At 37.4% G+C, this 19,601-nt stretch overlaps 1 protein-coding gene across 19 annotated transcripts in view; it reads left to right on the plus strand.

The window, feature by feature from the left end:
• DOCK9 (dedicator of cytokinesis 9) overlaps positions 1 to 19,601 on the plus strand; it is a 113,475-nt gene that overhangs the window by 16,705 nt on the left and 77,169 nt on the right. For 13 of the 19 annotated variants that reach the window (XM_061361056.1, XM_061361062.1, XM_061361074.1 and 10 more), the window contains exon 2: positions 17,707 to 17,823. In XM_061361056.1, coding sequence (XP_061217040.1) covers positions 17,707 to 17,823 — 117 coding nt within the window. Of the gene's footprint in view, positions 1 to 10,897; positions 11,174 to 17,706; positions 17,824 to 19,601 lie in introns of those variants that run through there. The other 6 variants (XM_061361057.1, XM_061361071.1, XM_061361063.1 and 3 more) reach the window with 1 other exon arrangement.

Raw genomic sequence — 19,601 nt, forward strand, 5'->3', positions numbered from 1 at the left:
TGAGGATTCATACTCGTGATACCATTTAGATTTGTACTGACAGCTCTGAAGAATTTGTGCTACATGAACAGGATTGTTATAGAAGATGGCCTGCTGTTAAATCTTTCTAAACATGCTTTTGGAATGTATTTGGCACTTGAGTTGAAGAACAACAGATGATTCCGTTATTTGGAAAAGCTGAGGAATGCATTGTTGGAAAACAGTAACATAGGATTTAAGGTTTATTTTTTTCAGATGAATTTGATTACATTTTTTCCCCTTTTTTCTCTGAAACTGTTCTATTTCTGTTTAACTTGCTGAAAGGGAGGCAGGAGCATTCTAGAAGAAAAAAATGGTTAAAGGGAGTAATAACTATTTTCTGAATCTGCTTTGCTCTTGAAGGCTTTTTTAGGTGTTGCCTGATGCAAAGAAAACAGGCTTTAAAGTGAGAGTGACATCTTTGTACCCCCAGGTTAATGACGCATTTGTGCGTCAGATGTATTGCATTTAGGCTTGAGGGGGTGGAATTGCAATACCTAATGTGCACTGCTTGCCTTAGAATTGGGCTAGCTAAGGTTTTAAATACTTATTTAAAATCATTTGGGGTTACTTGTTAATTGCTTTGTCACTAGCTAGCTAGTTCGAATAAGAGGGGTGTGGTACATGGAAATAGCTGGACAGCTTTTGACAAGCCTGTAGTGCCTGCTGGCGTACCCACGCTGTGCAACTGCATTTAGGGAAAGCCTTTAACAATTTCACTAAGCTTTCCTGTCTTTATGATGGTCAGGTCCTTTCTAGTTGAACTCAAATACAAGAAAATAAAGGTGCGTGTATGGATGTACCTGTATGTGTGTACATATATATATATATATATACACACGTGTGTGTGTCTGTGTATATATATATATATATGCACACACACACACATATATGCATGTTTATGTACATGGATACACATACATAAGCTTCCAGGAAAAAAAATTGAGAATAATCTGAACTGTCTTCAGATGCTTAAAATAACTTACAGTATGTTTATTATATCATGAAGTATTGCTTTTTCTTAGTATGTTTGATAATGAAATAAAATGGCTTCCTCTAGGTATTAGAAGCCTTTTTACACTGTTAGCCATTTTTTAAGTTAGCCTCATACAGATGGTTATTAGACATTTCTTAAACTCTGGACAATGAATACTTTCAGTAACTTTGTACTCCATTGGATTTAAGATCTAACACCTTTACTGGTCTGAAACCCTACATTTAGTTAGATGAGTGAATTAAGAAATACTTTATTTAAATATGTTTTTTTTTTCCTCTGTTTCATGTGGTATTGTTCCAGCAATAATTCCTTTGTAATTTAGCCATTTTGGCTTGCAAACTGGCAAGATTAAGCACAAAGCGTGCTTAGTAAGCACTTTACAACTGAAGTCCCACATCTGCCACTTAGGACTTTTTTTTTTTTTTCCCCAGCTCCAAAATTTCTAGATGCTTTTAAAGAATGATACTGTTTTTTTGTTTGTTTGTTTGTTTTGTTTGTTTTTTAATTTATTTCCTGTCTGGCTTTGTCAGCTTGGTTTAACTGGAAGTAGTGGATCAAGACAAGTTTCTTCCTGGGGTAAATACCTGAAGGTTAGTGTGGGAGAGTGCATGGAATTGAGAGGTCAGAATGTCTCATGCTTGTTACACAGTCTAGTGTAGAATCAGAATTTTACAAGTTAAGTGGGACTTCATTAAAAGGCCATACTCTTGATAACCAGAGCTGGCACTGGCTGTTGCTGTCTGAGGTTGGGGGAGCAGTTGCTACTGACTCACCCTGAAGAGTGGCAAGCAGGATTCTCTGAAAAGTGGGAAGAGTGGGAAAGATACTTTAGTCCTGGCAACAATGGCAAGTGATTTTGTGAAACTCTGTATACACAGAACTGTTAAATTACATAATTTTTGTACTCTTTGCTATAAAAGCTAATTTGGCCAGCTCTTCCTCCTCTGAAGGGGTGGCTTTCAGGAGGAGAAATCACCTTGCTTCTCACTGAGAAGCCATACAGGCAGGTGAAGACTTACAGGAATCCTCTGAAGAGAAACTGTATGGTCAAGACCAAAAAGGAGTGGCAATGTGTCACTTCCCTGTGTTTTCTTTTTCACCTGTTTGTCCTCTCTGAAACACATACTCGAGCTGCAACTTCTTACCTCTGCCTTTTTGGCTGTACCTGCTATGCGGTCTTTTTGGCTATTTTGGGTCAAGTATCTCCTGGTACAGAACTGTTATCAGAATACCACTGAATTTTCAGCCTTTTTGGCTGTACCTGCTATGTGGTCTTTTTGGCTGTTTTGGATCAAGTATCTCCTGGTACAGAACTGTTATCAGAACACCACTGAATTTCAGGGAGCCCTTTAACACAGTGAATACATTCCGCTTGCAAAATCGGTTCTGAAAACCTGTGAAAATTTCCTGTGATCAGAAAGCTCTTGGGAAGTAACTGTCATGGGAGGAAAAGTCTCCTGAGGAGAAATAAGGAAACAGAAGTGGTTGAGTTAGCATACTGTTTTCTTATTTAACCCTGTAATCCAGAGGTCAGGAGGTTATAGCTAAAGTCTAATTAAATATAATTAAAGATTTTATATTAAGCAGGCCTGCTTTTGATTGCTTGAAGGAAAGATAGAATGAAGCCTGGGTGAGAATGTCTTTTTGGAATAAAGCAGTTTATTTCTATCCATCTGATGTCATTCAAACTTGCAATAGAGATGCTGCATCTTATCTTTGGGAATGTTTCTAGCCTGTCACATACACTTTATCTTGCTAGAACACAGGATCTTCTAGAGTCTTTAGGTCCACATAGATAAAAATAAATGTTCTAGTAAAATGTCATGAATTTAGTTTGAGCAGTATTAAATGTTGCTTCAATATTAATGAAAATATGTTTTCCCTAAATGTCCACTAGGGCATATTTATTCTGTGCAAATACAACAAAACATTCTGTTTAATTTTGTAGTAAATTCAAGAATACGGTTTCAGAATACTAGCTTGTGTGCTTAATCAACATTACTTGGTTTGTTTTGTTTTTCCTATCTTATTAAATTCTCAAAGGGATATTATACATTATTTCTGCTGTGTTGTAGCATTTTAGAGTTAGGAGGGGTTTTTCTTGTAGCCTTTACTTTCACATTAAAATTCCATTTTTTGGGTAATCATTGTATAGCCAATGGCTATCAACAGTGAAATGTTACTGTACGGTTTTCAGCCTAAACCAGCTGTTTCAGATGGTAGACAAGGATGGAAAATGAGCAAGGAAGAATAATGTGGTAGATATAAAACAACATTGTTAAAGCTCTTGATAATAAGCCCCTTGAAGCATTTGAAGGAAAATGCTAGGTGAGTCTGCTAGCAATGCCAGTGGAGGAGCTAGAAAATTGTGAAGTAAGACAAGCTGGACTAAAGGACACTGACTTTGTTGTTGTTTTTTATTTTTGGACAAATATAACAAAAACAACTTGCTTTTTTCCCAGCTTGCAATGTTTTCTTCTCAGTTTGCTTCTAATGGCCTGTTCAACACTGCCATTTCTGTCATTGAACTTTAGAACCTTGTAGTTTGGTAAATCTAGTTAAGGTAGTTTTGTAGCTGTCAAGTGTGCAAGATGTGGCCTAATAATTTTAAGTAGCCATTTGATTTACTGCCTGATGGGAAAAGTAGCCTTAATTTGAGTAACTGTTACTTAATTTGTGCTTACACAATTTCTGAGAAGATATGCAGGGCATTTTGAAATAGTGGATGTCCAGCTTTTAATGGGATAGATTTATGTATTTGCTGGGAAAAGAACTACTAACTTTGTATTTTAGTAACTGCAGTTTCTTACTCCGTGTCACCTGTCAACTTGACAGCCATGTCACCATTAGGTGTTACTGAGGTGCTGTGTGACTGCTCTGTGCTGCTGGTGAGTCATTTGGTTTATTAATAAACTGTGAAACTGTGACATCTTCAAGATGGTGCATGCAGGAAGATTGACTAATGACAGCAGTGAGCTATGTCATTCTGGAAATAACTTCACAGGAGACACTCAAGTTCCAAATATTTTGATTTCAGAATAATAAATTATATGAGTGATTAAAAAAAAAAGGCTTCTGTTGATGTGATGTGTTGAAAAAAAACCTTTAAACATTCATTTATTTAAAGCCCTTATATTAAGGCCTGTTCTTGCTGTCTGAATTAACAAATTATTATCAACTTGTTTGTCTACTAAACTTTTCTACTTTAAATAAAGGAGGAATATATAAAAGAGTTCTAAGGAAGTAATTCTGCTGAGTAAGTGGAATTTATTTTGGCTTTTTTTTTTAATGGGCTTTAACAGCTTATGCAGCAATTCTCCAATGGGGTGCGGATAATTTGTATGGCTTAGTCTGTTATTTCACTCATAACTTGCTTCAGCTTGTAACTGTATTACAAGTGGCTTTTATTCATCAGCAACTGGATCATTGGACCTCATTAAGCCTCTTAATAAAGAAGAAACAGTCATGTATGAGAACAGCATCTAACTGTTGCATAGTTTTTCATGGGTCAGTGGAATGAGAGCAGTTCTTTTATCTCCTTTCATCTTACTGCTTTGGTTGAATAAAAACCTGGTGTCCTACATGCTGTCTTGTAGTTTGGCTAAATCTCCTGATGGTTTCTTACAGACTTTTTTTGTTGTGACCTTTAATTAGACTCCTTTGGGAAGAATGCTCAAATGTCCATCTCTAGGTTCCCTCTGCCGTCTCAGCAGGGGAAACAGCAGCACAAACTGACCAAATGTGTATTTCCTTTAGCAAATGTCCTTCTTGGAAAGATTCATGGGAGAGGAATATTAGACCTAGGTTGGTAGGCACTCAGTGCACTGGCATGCAAATGGTGAGATAAACCACCGTATCTTCAGGGGAAGAAATATTTAAGACTGAGGATAAAATCTGAGGGTAGTTGGTCAAATCAACATGCATAAGTCATTGCTCATCCTTGACAACATAGGTTGGATCAGCACAGAAAGATATCTGACCCCAAAAGTACAGCATTACGTTGCATACAGATAGAAAACGTTCTCTTTGAATGCAGCAGCAGGGAATCTTGGGGAAGCTAGATACCCAGCTTTGAAAGCAAACAGCACAACCTCAAGTAACCAAAAAACCGCCTCCAACAACTAAACAACCCCTTCCCCAAAAAACTTGAAAGCCTTACATGATCTTGAGGAATGAGAAGACATCTGTGGTAGAGAAGCTGCATGGGTAGTGCTTTCAAGACTGGACACACAGAAAGGAGGTTAACTTCTCTTCCTGATTAACACTTACTTCCACCTGCTTTAAGAACAGCTCAAAATACTCATCTGAATTATCTACAGTTTCAGGTGTTCTATTCTGTCGTGAAATGAAATGCAGTTAAAGCTGGGACCCAGCCTATAACTCTTGGAATGTTCTTGTTTCTTAGAACTCTGAATTGTGAAGTTCAAGACAGGTTTGTGTTCTAGTTTAGAGGCAAACCAAGATTGCTCTTACTTCAGTTTAAGGACAGAGGTGAATTAACAGTTTCCTCAAGGAGCAAATTGCGCCCTGATAAAGTCTTCTAAGATTGGTGTTACTCAGTGGGAAGACTCCTGCCTCAGGCTTGCTTGGCGCAGAACTGTTTCAGTTTGAGATATCTACAGATTTGGGGTTTTGACTTGTTTTTTGTATTTGGGTTGATGCTTGTGCTGTCCTGTTAGTTTCTGATAATTGTGAGGTATTGTCCAGCGAGGAAAAAAGCCATCTTTACTCTAGTACTGTTCTCACAGACTGTCAGTTTGCTTGTATGTGTCCTTTCTATAAGGAGATATGTCAGAACAATAATTAAATCCTGGAGCAAAAGTGTGGGTTTAATCTTGAAGTTTTTAATCCTGACTAAATTACACTGATTTGGTGGTTTTTTTTCTTCTTTTTCTTTCTTTCCCCTGGGACCATAAGGAAGTCAGGTTTTCTCTGGTAGCAGAAAGATGTCTGCTAAGATGGTATGAAATGAATTGGTCTCCAGCTAGTCAAGCAAGTGCAGCTTAAGTTAATACTTCATAGATAACAGTATGCAAAAGTATGACATGGACAAGATTTAAGTTAATCTGTATTTTGCTTAGCTCTGCTGTGATTTAAAACTTATTTTAGTTTAGACACTAAGAGTGTCCAGACTAAGGTCCTGTATCTTATCTGACAGATAGCAATGTCCTAGCTATTCCAGAGCATGCTTAATTCTTGCTTTACTGTGGAAAGTCAGTGCTGCCATGGAAATGGGAGCTACCGGCTGGCTGAGCCTTTCTCTTGAACTTGTGAATATATTCTTTCAGGGCAAGCACATATCTGTTGGTCACGTATGAAACTTGGCAGTATTAGGATGTATACCTGCAATGCTGGATCTTCCATTGACATGTGAGATGTTTTGTGCCTTTAATACAGCTGTAAGGCAGGCTGCCAAGTGTAGGAAGGCAGTGCTGGCACTAGAGTATCTTTTACTAATACAGAGGAGAGCCAGACGTATCGGCTTTCAATGGTGCTTGTCAGTCTGCTAAAGTGGGCCTGAATTTTCATATGAGGTACTGCCTTAAAACCCCAGCCCAAACCAAAACCCAATCAAAAACCCCACTCCACAAACCCCCAACAAAACAAAGCATCAAAACTTCTTCATTCATCCATCCTTCCAATTTTTGAAAGTTATTTGTCAAGAAATGCAGTAAGTTGCCAGGCAATTTAAAGAGCCACAAAGGAGTAAAGGTGTAGGGTTTTAAATTATGATGTCAAATCCTTGTTTTCACGTATACAGGACTTGCGAACCTACAGCAAGATTATTCCTTCTTCCCTTCCTACCCCCATTTGCTACAGGTTAAGCAACAGTTCTTTTGCTGTAACAGCTAAGAGACACAAGTTTGATGGTTGTAATTACAGCTGGTAGATTTAGTGAATGCTGATATTGGCCATTCAATGGAGTTTAGTGATATTGGTGCAGACTGTAAGTGGACCTTGGAGCAAAAGAAGTGCCATTAAACCAAACTGCTCAGTTTTTTTCTTGTTCCTACAGCAAACCTGGTTAGTTATCCTTTCTTCCATCAGAGTTCAGAGGAAATTCTCATATGCTGCCTGTTCCCTTGCTGTTGCTTACTCTTCATTATGTGGTATTGCGCATTTGAAGCAAGGTTTTGGAGTGAAAAGTGATTTGAAGGAATAAGAGTGTATATTGGGCACTTGTCTTTTGGGCAGCAAATTTGCTGAATGAATCACTGAGGCATGCTGGGAATACTGAGAACTTTTCTACCTATGTAATTTTGTAATTACATAGGTAATTCCTTAAGCGTACATGGTGCAAGAAGAGAGACAACTATTTGGCTATTGAAAGTAATATGAAAAGTACTGCTATTAAAAGTACCATGGGAAGTCCTTCAAGCCACTGTAAAAAGGTGAAATGTATTGTTTCCATAATGACCTGAGTTATTTTGCAGGCAGGTCCCTAATTAGGTAGCAATTTCCTGCGATTTTGGGATCCATGTTGGAAATGCAGTCAAATAACTTTTGTACAGGGACTTCTTTTTTATGTACATTGTTAACCTGTTGATCTTTATTCAGATAACTGCCTGATTTGATGCAGTAAATTATATCTTTTTTTCTTTAATTAAAGTTAAATGGTTTAAAACTCCAGGTCATGTAGCAAGATGGTGAATTTTCAGCCTGTGCTAACACTGTGTTTTTTCTTCTTTCAATTTTTGAATGACAATGCATTATTGGCAAAAACTTTAAATATACCTCTTTGTTAAAGTAGCTTACCTCTTTTGTGTGGTGCCTCGGTAAGCAGTTTCACATGTTTCTTTGTTGGTTTTAATTCACAAAAAGGAAAAAAAAGTATTTTTTTGAGAATTAAATTATTGAGATAATCACTAAGTTCTCAGCAGAAAATAAATGTTGAAAATACACATCAGTTTAGCAATTGAGGTCTATTTCACGCAGGATGTAGCTCCAGAAGTTTGTTGCTGTTAAATAAAAGAACCTGCTCTAAAGGTGTATGTTAATGAAATGCAAGCCACAAATTACATTAACCATTCAGTAGGAAGAAATAACTTCTATATCTTTAAGCGGACGTTATAAAAACATAGGCTTTTTTTTTGTGTGCGTCTCTCGTCATGTTTTGAAAAATAGGGAGAATGATGGGGAAAGAAAATCACATTTCTACTGAATTAAAGTAGTCCAGATGCATTCAAGAGAAGTACCTGACCAGGATAAAACAATGTTGCAGCTTGAAAGTCAAATTCTTTGTTAAATTAACCAGAGAAATGCTATTTAAAGTGTTTATTAGTGTGAGTGTTTGTAAGTGCCTAATAAGGTTGTGCGTTTCTGGCTGCAGTTAAGTATAATTGCAGCCCATCTCAATGAAAGAAATTCCTGTTTGGCAGCTGCATCCTCAAGTAATGATACAATGTAGTCTAAACTATTCTGAACTTCCGTTTTCTGCAAACAAAGGGGGCTGGTGCAAAATAAAAGTAAAGTGTAACTAAATGTTCTTGAACTATTGTCTACCTTGATTTACACAGGAAGATCTGGTTTTGTAAATTTGACTAAACTCCTAGTTTCCTTGTTAACTCTTCATAAAACTTTATAGAGTATGGTTTTCTATATTGTCTATATATTAAAGAGACTGCTTAAAAAGTAAATGCACTGAACTTGCTTTCCTAGAGAAAAAGACTGAAACTTAGTAAATCATTATTTTCTCTGATAGTTAATTTTGTTGTTTCTTTCAGTCCACTCATAAGACGTATGCTTGCATTGTGGATGGGATAGGCAAACTCTTCATCAGATTCAATGTCATGATTGCAGTAAGCTGAAATAACTGCCTTATGCAGGCATGAGAGCAGAGAGAAGGAGAAGAGAAAGGGATATTAACATCTTATGTTAGGTCTGAAAGGTAATAAACCTGTGCCTGAGTTTATGCCTTTTTAAAAACACTAGCAACTAAAGAAGTGTATTTGTGCTTCTCCACAGCTTGTTCTGCTTTCTGCAGATTAAGGTGACTTTCTGTTTTATTATAGAATAGGCAAAAATTCATGTCAGGTTAAATTTAGGATGTCATATATATTGAAGTGAGATAATTAACTGTCCAAAGAAATGGAGCAGAGTGGAGAATTGAATGAAGGTGGTGGCTTAGTTTTTGCAGCTGTCTTGTTGCCCTAGTGGACAGGGAGTCTAAAATAGGGATGTGCTTCCTTGGGGAGTTGCACTTTCTGTCAGATATATTTTTACTTGGTAAATGCAGCCGCTGAGGTTTGTGTGCTTTGAGGTTGCAACTCATCAGTGTAAAAAAGAAACAAACGGAAAACCAAAATACCCCTCTCAAAGCCTGGATGAAACTGCTTATCATAGTTCACTTTTTAGGAGGAATTTAGCATGCAGCCGTACGTTAGAACTACTGCATGGGGGAGCTAGGTCAGTCAAACCTTCAAAATTACCAAAATGTCAGCTAGATTGTTTGCAACATTGCTTTGTGCTACACTGAAGAATTGTACAGAAACGATCCTGTTCTTGTGAGACCCCACCTGCAGTACCGCATTCAGCTCTGGCATCCCAACACAAGACGGACATGGGCCTGTTGGAGTGAGTCCAGAGGGGCTCACAAAGGTGCTCAGAGGGCTGGAGCACCTCTCCTATGGCTGAGAGAGTTAAGCTTGTTCAGCCTGGAGAAGGATCAGGGGAGACCTCAGAGCAGCTTTTCAGTACCTTAAGGGGCCTACAGGAGATCTGGAAAGGGACCTTTTACAATGGCATGTAGTGACAGGACAAGGGTGAACGGGTTTAAGCTCAAAGCAGAGATTTTGATTAGACATTAGGAAAACATTCTTTACTCTAAGGATGTTGAGACACTGGCACAGGTTGTCCAGAGAAGTTGTGGCTGCCATGGGCTCAGAGCAACCTGGTCTAGTGGAAGATGTGTCCCCCTAGTTGCAGGGGGGTTGAAACTGGATGATCTTCTGAGGTCCCTTCCAACCCAAACCATTCCATGATTCTATAAAAAATTGCTGCCTCTTATTTTGCCAGTGTGTGTGTGCTGAACAGTGTCTGTAAATAATGCTATAGTACGAGAGTAGACTGGATTGTGGAAGCAAACTTGAAGCATGACTTGAGTTTATAAAGACAGGAGTGGAAGGTTCTAACCACCAAAGCATTGTGTAGTTTTTGAACCAAAATGTGCGAGGATTTTGTTGCATTGTCTTCTCAGGGTTTGGTTTTTGGTTTTTTTTTAAGGGTTCTGAGGAGCGAGGAGTGAGCTGATAATGGTGAGCATTAATAATGTGCAAGGCAGGAGTGAACTGGCTATAGCAAGGAAAAAGGCTGAGGGAGACTGTCAGTTTACTTGAGAGTTAAGTGCTTAAAAGTTGAAAGTATAAAGAGTTGGGGGGGGTATTTTTGAATTAGTACATTTGTAGAGTATATAAGAATTTTACTGTGAAGATAATTTTTTTGTTAAAGTAAACTTTTAATATGAATTTAGCACTAAGATTAAAAAGAGCATCCCCACCCTACCCCCCCAGAAGAGCAGCATACCTGTGTGATGCATTGATCCTCGAGAATGTACTTGCTTAGTGGCTGGTTGTTGATAGTACCTGAATAAGTGATACAAATGTTAAAAAAAGTAATGCTTAGGGTTTTATACTGCTAAAGAGGCCACATGTCAATAAGTGGGTAATTTTTACAATAAGAATATTTTGTAATACTGAAGCCTTAATTTTCTAAATGCTGTGAAAGACTATTGACTGTTTTATATGGTCATTTCAGAAATGCATCTTCTCTTTTGCATTTGACTCATAACCTTAAGGAATTAAAATGGATCCACCTTTTTTTTTTTTTTTTCCAGAGGAATACAACATGCTTAGGGGCTGGCCTTTGTCTGTCATACATTCCCAACCATGACAGATTTAGCAAACTGCAGCTGAGAAGTTAGACTAGTTTGTACTTTCTGCTGCTTGTGCCAGGGAAAAGGCTATTGTTTTCACTGGAGCACTGGGATGTTCATTACTTTGATTCCAAAAAGCATACGCGTTTGCTGCTGCTTGTATTTTCAGTCAAAGAATGCAGGCAAGAACAAACAGAAATCCCAAGAAAGAGCGTGCTGTAGATTCTCTGCAGTGCAAAGATGCAGGTCCTTCTGAAGTGGAAGCGGAGAGTCCGGTGGTAGTGCTGGTAAGAACTGTTTAAACAAGTTATCTCTTCTCTTTAGTAATTCCAGTTCTGTCTGCCAGTGGAAAACGGCTTTATCTGACACTAGTGAGAAGTTCCAGCATTTGTGAAGAAGGTGTGTTTAAGATTTAGGTTTGATTCTTTCTGTGTTGTCTGCCTTTTTAGTTAAGTTTTGCTGTTCTGTTTTACCAAATCCTTGGTTCTCTCTGGGAGTGACTTTGGCATTTGGTTTTCGTACTAGCTGCTTTTCAGTGTCTGTTCTATCTAGCATAGTTGTACAGCTCATTGGAGCTAGCATGAAAACTATTTACGCTGTAAAATACATTCTAGCACCTCTATTTTTTTAACTGCCAGCATATCTTTCAATTAAAATATATTTGAACTCTCTAAAGACTGTGTGTGTAACAGTTAAATTTTACTTAAATGTTCTAAGAACTGTCTAAATAATTCAGGTGTACTTCTGTTAAAGGATCTATTTTTCAATGCCTTAAATGCACATTATTTAGATATTTAAAGTAGCTTCCAGTGAGGGAAAAGGGAATTATTTCTGTATGTGGGGGAAGTAATTAAATAACAACTTTTTTGGGTTTGTTTTTGTTATTGCTACACACTTAGTTCTGTTGGAATTCTAATAGTACAGTGAGAGAACATAATAAGCAAGCTGTAATGAATCCACCAACTCTCTCAAGCTAGGACAATAAACTCTTTTCAAATAACAGAGGAGGATTGTTAAACTAATAACTTTTATATCAGTAGAAGGAAGTACTTTGATAGTTCTTACTAGAACTCCAGTTTTACTTAGTAGTATCTCAATTGCTTCATTAAAGGATGACTGTGTCCTCTTTATTCCTCTGGCTGTGGTTGAAGCTGGTGGGAGCTGGGATCCTCAAATTATGCTTCCCCCTTTTATTACACCTTCATGTTATGCATTTCAGAATCAAATTAAACCATTTTGTCTGTATTGAGTAATACACATCTGTAACTTTATGGGAATTGTTACTGATTATAGCTGAAAGTTTACATTTGTGTTAGTAAGACAGATTTTCTTTTCCTTTACACTGTTTTCTTTAGTCCTGTTCTATTCAGAGCAGTTGTTAGTGAAATGTGTTTTGGCTTTTTTTTTTTTTTTTTGTATGGGTGTGTTCTGATTTCTGGTCCAGATTTTCATCAGTACAATATGAGCTAATCTTATGTGTGCTTTCCTGCCTTTGGAATGTTTAACTTTATTTAGAACTGTTTTTATTCCCCCATGAATACTCAGAGAGGATATTAGTGTTTCTGCAGATACTTTGAGTACTGTGGTTGATCAGCAAGCACTGCACTTAAATAAAAACAAACCCAGCTGTAAAACATTACTGTGTTTAACTATAACCATTTATAAAGTACATCCTTATAATTTTCCAGGTGCTACTCCATTTCATGTTCACAGATTAATATACCCCCAGTATTTACCCTCCCTTTTTTTCATTTTCAGATGAAGAGGGTGTGCTAAAAGGTCAATATTTGAAGGGAAGAACATTTAGGTTCTACGTAGGTCACATTAAAAAAAAAAGTCTTCATTGTCATTTCAGTTGCTATTTTGGTCTTAATCTGTTACATATATAGGCAAGTGTATATATGGCATATAATTATAGACTGTATAATATCCATTATTGCATCTGCTTTTGTCTGGTTTATTGAGGAAAAATAGATGAAGGACACTTTCCATCAAGTGTACTGCCAGGTGCAAAGGAAAAAGTAGGGTGCTATGTTCCACTTTTAACACTGATGTTTGGATCCATTTTGATTTCATTCGGTGGAAAATAGATAGTGAAAATAGATATTTTCTCATTGGTATAGGGTGTACTGAGGTAATAAGACTGATAGTGTTGCTAGTTGGTGTAACAAATGTAAACAACAGAACTTCTTGAAATGTTATAATTGTATTGGATAGCAATCCTCAAAAACATTTGTAACAGGAGGCTTCTTGCTTACTCTAGTAATACTTTTCATCAGCTATTGCCTAAAACATGTTTGGGTGTAGATGTACCCCTTTTGTAAGGGTGTGAAAGACTTTTGAGTTTTCTTTATGGAGATGAGAAAGAATCAGCTGTCAGGACTTGAAGGAAGCAACAGGTTTTTGTGATACTCATTTAGTTCTTTTAAATGTAGTTCACAGTCTGCTTAGACTGTTGAGGGAACTGAGTATTTGTAGCTGTAAATACCCCATGTGATCCTAGAACAGTGTTCTAGTTTCATGGAGCACTGTGCCTGAGTTAACTTTTCCTGGAGAGGTGGGTAGGTTCACAAGAGGAGTCATCTGCTGTTTTCAGTGCCAGTGTGTATTACGTGTGTTCTCTTGTTTTCCTGCGATTTGAATTAGATGTGTCATAACTTTGCTTTTGAGGTTAGCAAGAAAGGAGAGCCCATGGAAAAAGCATTTAGATTTTCCACATGATGCCTCAAAACCTTACTTGGGATGAAATGCTGTTGTGCTAGCTGTTTTAGAAGTTACCAAATCAGTACACATGCTGTCTGGTTGCATTTTGGTGATCAGAAGTAGTACCTGCTTAGCAACTCAGATGTTTCTGGGAAGCTGGAACTTCTGGAGGCCATCTTTCTGCTTGGACACACACTGGCAGTGTAAAATGTAAGACAACTGAGCTGCTTCTCTGTCCAGCAGCACATTGCTCAAGTCTGATTCTAGTATTAGAAGCTTCTGTGCTGATAAGAGGACTTTATAGGACACAGCATGCTACTTTGGTAAAACAAATCACAGAGGAGGCTTAAAATTAAGTGCAGCTGCATCCATATTAACAACCTGAGGTAGATACTAGCAATACAGGTCTTATCAAAATGTTTAAGCTCTGAAGAGTGTTCTTGTGTTTAAATGGACCTTCACCATCAACAAAATACTTCTTATAAAGAAAAGCATAATGCTTTGTAATTTAGACTGCATTCACTGAGTTTTGGAAACCTCAGTTCTCTTCTGTCACAGCCCCTGAAGGCCTGGGTGAACAATAGAACAACACTGTTCAGGCTTTCAGGTTAAACTCGAGTGGGAAAAAAAGTTAATTACTGTTTTCTAAAAAAACCCAAAGAAACAGTGTACAAAAAAAGCCTTGTAACTGTCTGCTCCTGGTACTGGTTTGCTCTGTGTCTGTCGCCCCAATAAGCACTTCTGATCTGTTTCTGTAAGCATGAGAACAGGTGACTTAATGCATTTAATTCTTTCACGTTCTAGCGACTTAAAAGTTTTGGAGTTGTGAGTGAAAGCATGTTTTTGCTAAATGTATGCATAATGGTAGGGATTTTTACATAAGCCTATAGCAGCTTATTTGCTCCCACTGCCCCACAGTTTACATCACAAAGTTAACCATACCTAAGAAAGGGAATAATGAGTATTGTAATATTTAAGAACAAACTATAGGATAGGTATAATATTTGGATGGATTTTTAAGTTGAATAAAAGAATAACCCAACCTGGGCAGTTTGAGTTTATTGTGATTGTCGGATAATAAGATACAAGGAGTTGTTACCCATGTTTAGATTAAATAGTCATATTCTTTGTCTAAAGTGGGTCGCCTCATGCCAATGTTGAGAAATAGGTAATACCATATATTCATCAATTTATATGCTCTCTTGCTGCTAGTGCTTGTAGCTCCATTCTTCTCTTTATGGGCATTTGTTAATTTGCAGGTGCATGTACTTTTTCATAAGGTAAATGATGTTCTGTAACACAAGGCTAACAATACCCACTGTGCTTAACCTGACCATCCTTTGTTTTGTGAGTAAGCAACAGGAAGATAACATTTCTCTTAATTTAAACGTACAAGAAAAAAAGACTATATTATCTTTTTCTGTAATATATAATGTACACAGTCATTAAAATCCTGACTGAAAATTCCTTTCATCGGATGGCTTTTGACACGGCTTGTCCAAATATATAAACTGTGTTCTGGCAGTTTAAAATGGTTAGCATGTGGGTGTCATGATTGCTGTTTTGAAATGCTTCTTACTTCCGCAAGTTTCCATATCTGTAACACACCAGCAAAACCCAAAGTGATGCAGCAGATACTTTAATGTTTTATCTTTTTATAAATATGGCATTGGCCAGCTCGAGTGCTGGACCCCATGAAGCCCTATGCTCTTAGCATTTTCTTAGATATGGAAATAAAAATGTTGTTGTTTGCACGTTAATAGGAAAACTTGAGCCTTGTTTTAAAGACAGACTTAGTGCCTCTACACTTGCTTGTGCAGTTTTGACTGGGCTGAGTTTTATCTGTATCAGCTGGTCCATAAATCATATTCAATAACACCGTGACTACACAACGTCTTCTTTTATATTATGTTAAATAATAGACCGGAAAAGTATTTTTTTTTTTCTGAAGAAGAGCTTGAGAGAAATCTGCTTCCTTGTGCTGTTGTGGGTTTGGCCAACTGCCAGTATCAGTGTGCTGTTTATTGTTTTCTTTTTTCATATCTGATTCAAACTGATAAAACATCCTGTTCCCTTTGAATCTGACATACGACTTCAGAAAGACATGACTAATGCTTTGGAGAAACCTGAGGAGACAAATTCTTCATGAATTTTTACAGAAATTGTATTTCTGCAAATCAGATACTTTACTGATTAAATAGGAAATGCTGTCATTTTCTGGTACCACCAGCCACCTCTGTGTTCTGTTGACCTAGAGGAGAGGTGTATGTAAAGGACTTCAGCCCCAGACAGCTTTTGATTCTTTAAAAGCCTCAAACAAAGGAGGATTCCATTTTAATTTGTGTTTGCAGCATGTAAGCAAAATGTAAGCAAAGCACATTTCTGTTACGATTCTCTTTTGCCCATTTTATATTTGTGACTTTAGGATAGAGTTACAGTTTTGTGACTGCAGGATAGAGTAAGTTAAATGGTCCACTCACTTCAGCTGCAGATGACTCATGAAAACAAACTTAAGCCTTTTCTGATGGACGTTGGTGTAAGTTTTTGGCTTTGTGATAAGGCATGTTCATGAATGAGAGAAGATGATGTAGCAGCAGCTGTGGTTCAGGTGCTAAGCTCTCAAAATGTGTTGGTGTATAATATACAGTGACCTGAAGAGCCGTTCTCCATCTTCTCTGAGGAGAAAGATGACAAGCTCAGCATAAGCATTTTTCACTGTGGCTCCTAGCTGTATTGGTCTGTGCTGAGCATGTCCAGTGTGACTGTAAATAGTAGGCATTTTTTTTGACAAACCTACATTTCATTCATCATTTTTTTGTAGATTTGTTTTCCAGATTTTGCTCTTTTGGCCTTTTCAGTTGTTATGCTCTGTTATGTTCTTGCATCTTTCTTAACAGTAAAATTGGTGTGTAATGGATATGAAGGAATCTGAAGTAACTTCTGAATAGCCTGTGAACAAAGCTTGAGAACTTTGGTAATTTTCTCTAACTAAAGCTTTCTCATTCCTTGAAAAAACAGATATGTTTGATTGACTTTTGGGTTAAGAAAATGTTTCCTGTAATGTTTCTCATTAATACTATTAATATACTAATGATTGATAGCAGTTACTGCTAGATATAAAGATATTTCTTCTGTGTAGTACAGCTGGAACATGAAAGGTTATTAACGTAAGTTGTGCACAGATACATACAAATCAGATATTCTCTGATTACCTGTAATGATGGCATAATTTGGCCTTGATGCTGCTATTATGTTTAATGTATCTCTCTTGGAGATCAGTATCACTGATCTTAAGAAAGTATCAATTAGAAGGTCTCTTGTAATTGCTATGTGTGAAAACAGGAAAAGGTAATTTCATGTCTGATTCTGTGATGCTCAGTTTAAGCTGCAGGAAGTGCAAGCCTGATCATAACTTCAGTTCTGCATTAGTTTGCACTCTCGAGGCAGTGCTGCCTGATTGAGAGCTCTCTCTAGATGTGCTTTGCCAGCTGACCACTTAACAGAATGCTTGGCAGGGTGAAGGTTTTTCTCTGCCTGATTGTATACAGCCAGCTGTAATGCCTTGACAGTAGTATAAGCTTTAATGTTGAATCAGTGCATAATAACTGAAGAAAGCTACTTGAACAATTAAGAGGAAGCAGATGGCCTGTGGGAATTTTTATCAAACAGAGGAGGAATGTCAATTAGCCTACCCCTACTGCAGGCTACTACTGAATTAAAACAAAGCTCAGTCTTAGCTTTAAGCTAAGATTGTTTCAATCGCTGCTTTAATCCCAGATCGGAGCTTTCCGGGCAGTATAAAGCAAAGGTAACCACCAGTGTAAGAGACTAGTCGTTTCTTTCTATTTATTTTTTTTTTGGCAGTGAGAATGCATATGTGATTATTCTGATATGCTCTTAGTATGTTTTGTAAAATAGTTCTGTCTCTTCCTTCTGAACCAACTAGCATGCTTGTTTCTGTAATTATCAGTTGCACTTATCCATATGCCATAGTGTGACATAAAAGCTACATTTTGAGTACTGTATTCTGCCAATTTTTTAAGAGTAATTTCTGAAAATGAGTCAGCAATTGGAATTTTTCCTCAATATACCTGATTTTTTTTTATTTTCCCCCTAGGCAAAACCAAAGCTCATAGAACCAATAGACTATGAAAATGTCATCGTGCAGAGGAAAACACAGATTTTGAATGATGCTTTACGTGAGATGCTACTGTTCCCTTATGATGACTTTCAGGTAATTTAATCCCCTCCCCTCTCCCCCCCAGCACCTCCCCCCCCCCTTTTTTCTTTTCTGTGTGTGTGGCTTGTTTGTTTTTGTTGTAAAAGATTTTTAGCAGTAGCAATCATGAGATGATAACTTCCCATTTCTTTGTTTCTTAACTGTCTTTAACTACAAACCACCATCCCCCTACTCTTTGTCATGAGTCCCTTTACACTGCTCAGTTTATTCTATTGGGTTACATAGAAAGAAATAGGACAATTTCTTCATCTGTCCAGATTATGAGGTCTGTCTCTGCAACTCAGCAGTCTTACTGCATTTTGAAATAGGCAATCAGTCATTTTTAGACATTCCCGCCTCTTCCTGACCTAGGAAATAGTGTTAAGTTTGCTGAAAAAAAAAAAAACAAAACAAAAGCATCTGCTTTTTGTCATGCATTAATTCCTAAATTGATTTTCTCCCCATTATTAACAGTGAAGGGCATGAACCTTTTCAAATCAAAGCTGTTACTCTCAGCCACATGTTATCAGCCAAAATTGAGTTTTGGCAAAATACCCATTGCGTAACAGGGCTTTGACTTGATTAAGCCAGACTTCTTCAAAATTTGTTATCGTCTTGATGTATTTCTGTAAAATATACGTGTTTATCTAAATAAATAGTTTATTTAAGTACAGGTGGTTTTGAATCTTGTCATAGATCCAGTTAGAACAACGACCAAACATTTTACAGACTGGAGTTGCTGTAAATAGTGAGGAAAGTCTCTCGTACACATGCCCATACCTGCAGTCAGAGTATCTATATTTGAAAAGTATGCAGCCATCTGAGCTGCCTATAAATTAACTACTTCTGGGTACTGTATCATAGTTGAATACCTTAGAATTATTCTTTAGAAACCTACCTGAAAACTGATTATTTAGCCAAATAGTTGAAGCTAAGTTTATGTTTATAATGGGAAAAGTTGGTGATGAGTTGGTGTATTTCTACAGAAGGACATATAAAGTCCCATAAAAGTCATATGTTGAGTTTTTCATTAATTCCGTTTGTTCTATTAAGGTATTTACCTGAGTGCACCTGGACTCTGTTTTTAATACAGACTGTGTAGTTCATTTTCACTCATTCTTACAGGAATAACTACTAGTAGCCTTCCCACTCTGAGCTAGAATTTTTGGTTTTGCAAGCTGCAGATATTTAGAGAGTAGTTTAGGCTTCATGTGTTCTCAGCCACATGTGAAAGTGTGAAGGACTGCAAGTAAGACTCCTTATGAAAGGAAGTTGTACTGCCTATGAACATTATGTAATTATAATAGTGTTCAAATACTAGATCACTCATGATGATACCCTACACCAAGGTGTTGGCTTGGGCCTGAAGAGCTATCCCACCCAGATCCCCTTCTACAGTGTCACTCTTCAGTATCACAGATCAAGAGGTATCAAGGATACTTCTGCCAAGTATACTTCTCACCTAATTGACTGGTTCACTTACTGGGGGTCCTTCTGGTGAATAGCTCTGAGTTACCAATGGGGAAGAAACAATGGAGAAGAAGAAAACCTATCAAGAATATCCCCAGGCATTTTGTTTGAGCAGTCTGGGGGATGCCTCTTCTGCAACTCTTAAACTCATGCCTATATGAATGAAGGTAGTCCATAGTTATCAGTCTGCTCCTTTAAAGGGAATAACTGAATTATGTTTATAAATTGTAATGCCTTTTGTCATCCTTTGTTTGGATTCCATGGTCAGATTTACATCGTGGCTGTCATTAAAGTATGTATTACATCAGAGGACTTCCTTCAGG

This window comes from Neopsephotus bourkii, unplaced genomic scaffold (assembly GCF_033783945.1).
Source record: "Neopsephotus bourkii isolate Nb327-2 ecotype Australia unplaced genomic scaffold, CSIRO-AGI_Nbou_v1 NB_1052, whole genome shotgun sequence".
NCBI classification, from domain to species: Eukaryota; Metazoa; Chordata; class Aves; order Psittaciformes; family Psittacidae; genus Neopsephotus; species Neopsephotus bourkii.